The following is an 8,550-nucleotide window of genomic DNA, read 5'->3' on the forward strand; positions in this document are numbered from 1 at the left end:
GAGCTCTGCAGCCCTGAAGGAGAAGGTGGGGGGTGGACGTGCTCATGCTCTGGAGGGTGTTTGGTTAGGCTGGGTTAAGTTTGCTTTTCTGATTCTTTTGTGCTGTTGGTAAAACTGGAGGCCATGAGGCTGGGGATACGGGGTGGAAGCAGGGAACGCTATGAAGTGTTTCTTTCGAGCTTTGCTGTCCCATGGGTAGTTGTAGCTGAGGTCTCTCACGGAGTGGTTGCTCAGTTACCCCCAGACACTATGAGCTGGGGAGGGGGTGCCGGATCCCTCTGCCAAGATCTCTGTACTTTGTTGGGGTCTGTGCTGTGCTCAGGGACAGCCCTGCTGAGCTGCCAGCTGCTGCTGGTGATCTTTCATTCTCTTTACGCCACATCCTCTGAGGACCTGTGCCTTCTTGACCAGACTTCTAGCCCATGTGTTACCGTTTGGGTTCCTCTCGCAACCTCAGCACTATTCTCCTTAACTGGTGGCTTCCATCAGTGAGGAATCCGTATTTCCAGAAGTGTGAAGCGAGCTGGTGTGCTTTGATTTCTGGGTATCCCCACCCATCTGCAGAAACCTTGGCTGTTCCTACGGGTGTTGTACTTCCAGGGTCTCCTGTTTAATTGGGCATTGTCTGTCTTCCTGTTGCAGACTGAAGACACAAAGGAGAAAAAGAAGACCTCGAGTGAGAAAATACCCAAAGTAACTGAGAATGCAAGTCACACCAAAGGACCTGACAGAAAGGATGATACTTCAGCTGTAACCGACAGACACAAGGACAAAAAGCAACAAAAGAATGAGAAACCTCTGGATAAGGTTAAAGTGAGGTAAGAACTCCCCTGCTGCTCCCCAGCATTCTTCACTTGCAAGATCTGGTGTGAGGAAGACTAGAGGAGCCTAGGCTGAGGCAAGGCATTGAAGTGCTAAGATTAGGTCTCCATATATCTCGGATATGTGGAAGCAGAATTGGGGTGAACTGCTCCTGCAAAAGACAGCCTGTGTTTAATTGGGAATTGCAGCACAGACTGTGTCCTGGATGATGAGGGACACTTGACACTTGAGCCTTTTTGAGTACCTGATGCAAAAAAAAAAAAAGATCGCACTCTTATTTCTTACTTTTGAGAGAAACATGCACTCCACACATGTGACTCTTTCCATAAGTGGTGTGAAGAGCTATTATGAACAGTATAATTTGTTTTGCTTAATGTGCGCGAGCTGGAAGAGGGATGAAACGCAGCCGTTTTGGGCTGAGTGAGGTGTGGTGTTGGCTTTATGAATGCAGTGGCCCAGACATGTGTGCCCAGAGCATTTTGTGCTGCCTTTGGGAACCCATTTTTCCTTTTTGCATGAGGCTTTACACTAGACCTGCTACGCAGCATCAGTTTGAGTGAACTGCTGACAGAGCTTGTGGGTCTTGCATTCAGTAAGCCAGGGCTCAAATCTTATTTGTGTTTTATAATGATTTGTGCAATGTTTAAAAAAAAAATTAAAAAAGAAAAAACTAGAATTCTTCCTATTTTCTTTCTCATTACTTGTTGTAGCACTGTGAGCCAAAGCGATGGTGTTACGGTGTATTTCCATGCAGTATTGTCCAAAGATTTCAAAGCAAACCCTGACAGCCATAGCGTGTTCATCAGGGCTGAAGGCATTTCTTCCTATAGAGACTGGAAGGACAACATCTGTGAGCTGAGCTTCAGCAAGTAAGTCCCGTCCAGAGGCACGCAGAGCCTCGGGAGAAGAGGGCACAATGTTGTACTTAACACAAAAATATTAAGCTTTAAATATGTAGCTGTATGTCCATGGGTGGGTATTGCTACAAAAGGTTTTCAGAGCGGAGGTAACTATTCTAAAACTTTCATCATGAAAGAATAATCCCAATTCCTGTGAAAAATGGAGTGATACATGGAAACAGAAGTGCATAGCTCAGCTGACACATGCTTTGCCTCCCTTTGCTGTGCTTTGTTCCCTAGGGATCTAGGAGAACACGGATACCTCATCGAAGGCGCTGTAACTCTTGCAAAAGAAAACGTGAATAAGTCTATTCCTTACAAGTATTGGGTTCTCTGTGGTGAAGGGAAGTACGAGTTTATTTACAAGCATTCAGTATCACGTAACTATGTGAATCGCTGCTTATTCATACACAGCAACCTGCTCAGCAATGGAGGTAAGTTCTGACTGGATCTGCATGTTGGGACAATCTGTGTGTTTTTGGTGGGATGGTCTCTAAGTTCATATGGCCCAGTGCTAGCTGGAATCTTGATGGGTCAGTGTGGGCATTTCTGGGAAGAGCTGGAAGAGTTGAGGCATATGCTACTGCTTGTGTTTCTCAACTGACTGCTTTCCTTCGTTCTTATCTGTGTTGCTTATTCCAGACTGGCATCAGTATGACGATATTGTGTGCGCAGAGCCTTCTGCAATGAAAAACTTCTGGAATTTCTTCTCTCGTGATAAATACAAAGATGTGGTGGAAGGAAAGAAAATAGCTGCAAATATTATGTTAGAAAACATCTTCAGCATTCTTGGAACTTGGAGTCCCGACAACGTGAGAAACTTCTTCTTGCAGCTGAAACAGTTTCATGTCGTGACTATGAACCCACGGGTACACGATGGCTGCGCAGTGCTGTGGACAGAGTTGAACTTTGGCAGGAAGCAGGTAACTCATTTTCTTTTAACAGATACTAGAAAACAGACATCCAGTTACTAAACACAGAACTTCGGTTTTGCTGTTGGCCTTGTTGGGTTAATGTTGCTTTTCCAGTCAAAGTTCAGGTGTGACAGAACCAGTGGGGATCCTTTCGGGGTGACCAGTGCTGTCTGCCCGGGGAGCTCTGGGTGCCCCGTACTGGTCAGCAGCAGGCTGTCTCCTTACCCCAGCAGGGCTGCTGTCTGGGGATTCATTTCCTAAGCTGGGCCCGTTAGTTTTGCTGCCAGTTACTCTGTCACCAATTTATCTGCACACGTCTTTGACTCCAAACCTTCCTGATGGCTTTAGAAGAAAACGACTCATTGGGGAACTAATACTTTGTGGCTGATTTGTTTCTTCCCTTCTTTATCGTAGGTGAATGATTTGCTGCTCCAGTACATAAAGAAAATAGCTCTTCCTTTCTTTGTGCCAGAAGGTGCAAAAGCATCACAGGAGGACGCAGTAATAAAAAGTAAACTAGCTCTGGGGTTCATCACTCTCGCAGTCATTGGGGTATTCAACCTTCCAGCGTCAAAAACCGATCTGGCTGGCCTGTGTAGCCTCTTGTGCGTGGATAAGGTGTCACAACAAGCCGTACTGGATGAGCTTAATCTTGTCAAAAATGCTTTTCCAGCATTTATTAGGTATGTACATTGCTGGAGCCAAGTACAAGGTAACCAACCGGGCTGGTTTTGCTCTGAGGTAGAACAATAAGGGATTCAGTTCTCTACTGTCAGAGAATCACAAAAAATCCCCACCAAAACAACAAGATTTAAAGGGATCTCGGAAGTTTCTGTTCCAACCTCCTGCTCAAATCTGGGCTCACAAATGGCACAGTTGCAGTCAAGTTCTGAAAAACTCAAGGGATGAAGATTGCACAACCTCTCTGGGGCCCTCTTACAGTCACATGCTTTGCTTCGTGCAAAAAATACTTCCCTTTTGCCCAAACAGGCTGTCCCTTATTGCACCTTGTTGCTCTTGCCGGAGTAGTAGATTGAGTTAAAACTATCTTTTTTTCTTCTTTTATATATAAAAATCCTATTTGTGAAGCTTTTCCTATTTGATATATAATCTTCTCTCCATCCACGGACATTCTCAAGTCCTGTAAAAAGCCATTCTTCTACTTTATGTATTAGTTTTAGTTGTGTGGTTTTGGTGTTTTTGTCTTTTTAGTTTGAAGATTCACCTGATAAACTTTTGCCAGAGATGCATTGATGACCAAGTAGACCAATGGGTGTGGATTCTTCCTCTTCTGCATTTGTTAGCTGCTCCTTTGCAGCACGACCACTTCCCAGTCGAAGAAGATAGCTGGGCAGGTCTGGAAGGGCTTCCGTTTGCTGAAAGAAGGAAGAAGGCAGATAAGTGAGTTTTCCAGAATTACTAGTTTATCCAGTGCCTTGACACTGTACTTGGTGGTGATCACCTTGTTTTATACCTTTTTTTTTTTTTCTCCCTTGTTTTTAAAAAATAAGAAATGCAGCATGTTGCTGGTGGATATTTGGGATATGTAAAGACAGACGTATTAGTCGCTCAGAAGTGCGGGTGTGTAGCAAAGCTATGCAGTGTGTTGCCTTTCAGACACAAACAACCCTGAACTGTGCAAGCCGTGGAGCAGCTGGCAGGGCTGGCACTGCCTGGCATGAGTTAAAGCAGCTCGTGATACGTGTCGTACAGAATCTGAGCAAGATGTGGAGTTTATTTTCCCTGCTTCTTGCTGGTAGTTTGACGGTGCTTCTGCCATCGCTGGGTCTTGGGGTCTCCCAACCTTCATCTGTAAATGAAAGAACATGAGTGAGAATGAGAGTGTTCTGTGGGCTAAAGAAGCTTTTCATTTTTTGTATCTTAAACTTGAAGATTTTGTTTTGTCTTTCCTCCAGGGGAGCTCTACTGCAACTAATGAAAGAGAAGAAACACTTGATGGAATTTGATAAGATTCTGGTCAGATCCTGGATCTCTGTGCTGCCCCTGGAGAGTCTGGCTGAATTTATACGGAACTTCTCCAGTGATTTATTAGTTACTCTTCAAGGCGTTTCTTTCAGATTAGAGAACGTTGACCTTTTATGGAGCAGCTCTAAGGTTTGTCTTCCGGCAGCGTTACCTGGCTAAGGGACAGCGGCTGAATTTGGGCTGCAGGGTCCTTTCAGCAGAGCTGGTGGTCACCAAGGGAATGTAGCTGGCAGCAGGTCGGAGCACAGGGAGCTTACAGCTTAGCTAAAAGCAAAGATAGTTGCTCTGGAGTAGGAGGCTGCTAAGAGCAGATGAGAGGGTGTATCAAGCAAAAAATGTTGTTGGCGTTGGTGCAAGGAAGGTCTGCTTGTCTGGATTTGCTCTTAGTCACTGATGGCAAATATTTTAATCCCGAGGTGCTCAGAATGCTGCCTGAAACTATTTTCTACACTGGGGGTTCTGGGCTACTGGTGTGAGAGATCTTCCTGCCTGTTGTGGAAACACTGCTGCTTCTGTGAGGACAGCAGGGACTGGACATTGCAATTAATAACAGCACATTTTAAACCCTTAGATGATAAGAAGTGCAGGTTTTGTTTGTGCAAATAATAGCTGCCTATATGTTGACCGTAACATCCAGTAAATAACTTTTTGTGGGTTTTTTAGTGTATTTAAAAGCATTGGAAAAGGTACAGGACACTGAAAATTTCTCCTTTTACGGCACCCCCTCAGCTAGTGAGAAATGAGTCTGTAAAATTGCTTACACAGTTGATTTCTTTCTTTTCATTTCTAGGTTGTAGAGAGTCTTCTAGAGACACTGCTGTGTACCTTGGATGAGAAACAGGCCAGGTAACTGAAGTGCACTTTTGTGAGAGCATCTTCCTTTTTATTTGCACCATGCCTGTGGGGTGTGAGTATGCTTGTAGTTAAACGTGTGCTTTCAGATCTGTATGAATACAAGAATCCTGCATTTCTTATCCCTCTGCTGGAAAACATTTATTTAAATCCATCCGAGGGGGGGATAGTTAGTTGCCACGCTGAACGTAATTTGGTGGGGGTTTTCTTGCTTTTATTTTCTGCTTAGAGGGGAAAACAAATTCTTCCTTTTTTTATCGCTGTCCTTCAGACCCCTGGGAGCTCGCTCTTGGCAATTCTGCTTGACCTGTTCCCTCAAGCTGCACCAGAGGGTCTGCAAGTACGTGAGCTGGGGGGAGCGGTGCAGGATTCAGGTCGCTTCTGCCACGGTGATCGCCAGGGTTGCCAAACATCAGCCCCTCCCAGTGAGTACCGAGGAACCGTTCACGGGTCATAGGAGCAAGACATCTAGAAGTATTCCAAGAGCAGTACAACAGACTAGCTTGAGATCATATCTAGTCTCAATTTGAAGAACTTAATACTCTAAATTAACCAACGCTGCCAGGCCCAACTCTACCGTGTGTCCCAAGCACACTTCTCCACGGCTTTTGAATCCTTGACAACCCTTTCAAGGAAGTTTTTCCAAACATCCAATATCGACCTTCCCTGACACAACTTAAGGCTGTTCCCTCTTGTCCTAAACAATATAAAAGGCCCTTAGACCTTCTCTTTTAGAAATATTTGAGTTGTACGTTGCTCTCTTGCTTGAACTCTTTTTTTTTTCTTTTCCTGTGTGTGTGGCAGGTTCCAGGAGATGCTGTGCGGGAAGTTTCACTGGCAGAAGTATTCGCTGAAGTTCTAAGAGACACTCGAACCTGGTTCAGAAATACTTTAAAACAGAACTTACTGAAAGAGCACCTGGCTCATGTGTCATTCTCCTTCTATTGGGAACTTCAGGTTTGTCATCTTCTAATAATATGAACAGAAAAGATGTTTTATCCTCAACCACAGTCTTGTGTCTAATGGCTCTTTGCCGAGAGCTGTCACTGTGTCTGGGTGAGGCAGGAGGTGGGGACAGGCAGTGCAGAGCACGAGCTGAGAAGCAACATCATTCTCTTTTTCCTTTTTCTCAGCTATTCCGAGAGCACGGAGCAGCTCTGGTAGTCGGGCTCACCCACCCCAGCCCTCCGTGGGGCAGTTTCTGGCATCAAGGTGGAAGTGGTGCATCCAAATGTCTCCTTTAGCAACTGGGACATTTTGGCACATTTAGGCTTAAAAGATGTCTTTTATGGCTCTTTTTCTACTGGGTGAAAACTTCTGAAAGGACTGCAGGCTGGGGAGCCTCTCTTCCTCAGCATCATTCTTTTAATTTCCTTATTTGCATGTTAAATGGCCGCACTTAGGGTTTGCTCCTTCTGCAGGCCTGGAACGAATTTTTGAGGATCAGCTTTCCAGATGAGCAGTTCACAGAGCGCTGGAAGAAGACTCTACTCGCAGATCTGGAGAGAAGGATTCAGGAGGTAGGAGGGATCTGCTGGCAGCCCCTGCCCATGTTGGGGGGCCCAACATAAATCATGCTCTGGAGGCTCAAAAATTGGACACAAAAGTGTTACCGTGCTGTCTTCTGGGCGTCAGAGGCTCCAGTCGCCTGTGAGCCTGGCTGCAGCTCGCTCAGCAACTGATATCCTGATGCTTTAGAAGGAATTGCACATGGCAAGCAATTACCACCCTTGTAGTTTTAGGAAACAGTGGGTATAAAGTCAGCATTAGTGAAGCCAAGTTGGTGTTTGTTTCTTCCCATTCATTGTGCAGAAATAGTGGTGTCCAGGCTCCCAAATGTGTAGGTCTCTTGTACGCTGAGCTTGTGTATCTCCCCTCCTATATTAGTTGCAAAATTCCTTAAGCCATTGATTTTCATGTTATAATCCAGAAAAAAATCTTCCCTGGTGGAAGGAGAGATGCATATTAAGTCATCACTCGTTTCAGATGGCAACAATCTGAAAGATTTTTCCAAGCACTCATTTGTGTTTCCCCTTTCTTCCAGGCTCTGATGTTCAGTTCCACTTAAATTAGTTCCTTTTATTGCCCTAGTAGCAGACTCCTTCATGCTTTCAGAAGAAACACTTTGGAAACTTGAAGTTGATAAGAAATCTCCCTTTTGCCCTATAGGAGCCTCCAGTTAACCAAATCTTAGTGTACTGCTGTCAGCACTCCCGGTTTACGCAACTCGACCCCTCCATTGACTGGTGCTTCCGTAACTGTGCCACAGAGGCTGTAACTGCAGCTTGCCAGGTACCGTGTTTTCCCTCAAGGTAGGAAAAGGAAATGTCCGATTTCCTGTTGCACAGAAATCCTGTTGCATAACGTAGGAATGGGCCTTGTGCTGGAAGGAGAGTTGCACATTCAGCCTCTTACTGCTTGTGTTGCTGTGGGTTGTTTCTGTCTGTTAAACAAAAAAAGAAGATTGACAAGAAGTGGGGAAGTGAGGACCCACTTACAAAGGGTCCATGAAAAATACTTGGTTTTGCCATCGTGCCCTCTGGTGTCGGTCTTGTCGTTCGGCTCTTTGGGAGTTGCCTCGGCACTGGAGGGGTGACTCTTTGGTGTTGGTGCCAGATCCCAGGACGAAACCAGACACAGCGTGAGCCAAACCACTGATGTGTTGCTCCCCTCTGTCCTGTGTGCCTCGTGCAGGCTGAGAGCAATCTCCTGGAGAAGATCTCTTCCTACAACCTGAGCCAGTTCAGCCAGCTCGTATCGACTATCATTGTGAAGTCGTGGCCTCAGAACGAGCAGTCTGAGGATGATTTTGATGAGATTTTGCACCACGTGCTTGCATGGCCTGACATCAAACACATCTTCAGCTTTAATGGTACGTCAGCTTTTCACAGACTCCTATGATATGACTGTTCTCTGCCTCGCCACTCCCACTTTGTGAGCAGCAAACAAATAAGTAAAAATTTTCTTGCTCTTGTTTTCCCCATCTCAAAGCTCGAGGTATTCAGCCTGGTTTTGCAAAGGAAAGGCTGAGGAAGAAGTCAGTATTCCTCTCGTGCTAATGCACTGCAGCCACTTCC

The 8,550-nt window shown here is 45.4% G+C and overlaps 1 protein-coding gene across 1 annotated transcript in view; it reads left to right on the top strand.

Annotated features, from left to right (window-relative positions):
* Nucleotides 1-642: 642 nt before the first annotated feature.
* LOC104279175 (E3 ubiquitin-protein ligase RNF213-like) overlaps nt 643-8,550 on the top strand; it is a gene marked incomplete at its 5' end in the record, with an annotated part of 42,063 nt that continues 34,155 nt past the window's right edge. The window contains 12 exon segments of the mRNA XM_009876368.1: nt 643-818; nt 1,548-1,691; nt 1,962-2,155; nt 2,364-2,644; nt 3,050-3,317; nt 3,838-4,036; nt 4,552-4,750; nt 5,794-5,898; nt 6,278-6,430; nt 6,895-6,993; nt 7,643-7,765; nt 8,168-8,345. Of these exon segments, the coding sequence (XP_009874670.1) occupies nt 643-818; nt 1,548-1,691; nt 1,962-2,155; nt 2,364-2,644; nt 3,050-3,317; nt 3,838-4,036; nt 4,552-4,750; nt 5,794-5,898; nt 6,278-6,430; nt 6,895-6,993; nt 7,643-7,765; nt 8,168-8,345 (2,119 nt within the window).

This window comes from Apaloderma vittatum, unplaced genomic scaffold, assembly GCF_000703405.1.
Source record: "Apaloderma vittatum isolate BGI_N311 unplaced genomic scaffold, ASM70340v1 scaffold12879, whole genome shotgun sequence".
Classification (NCBI taxonomy): domain Eukaryota; kingdom Metazoa; phylum Chordata; class Aves; order Trogoniformes; family Trogonidae; genus Apaloderma; species Apaloderma vittatum.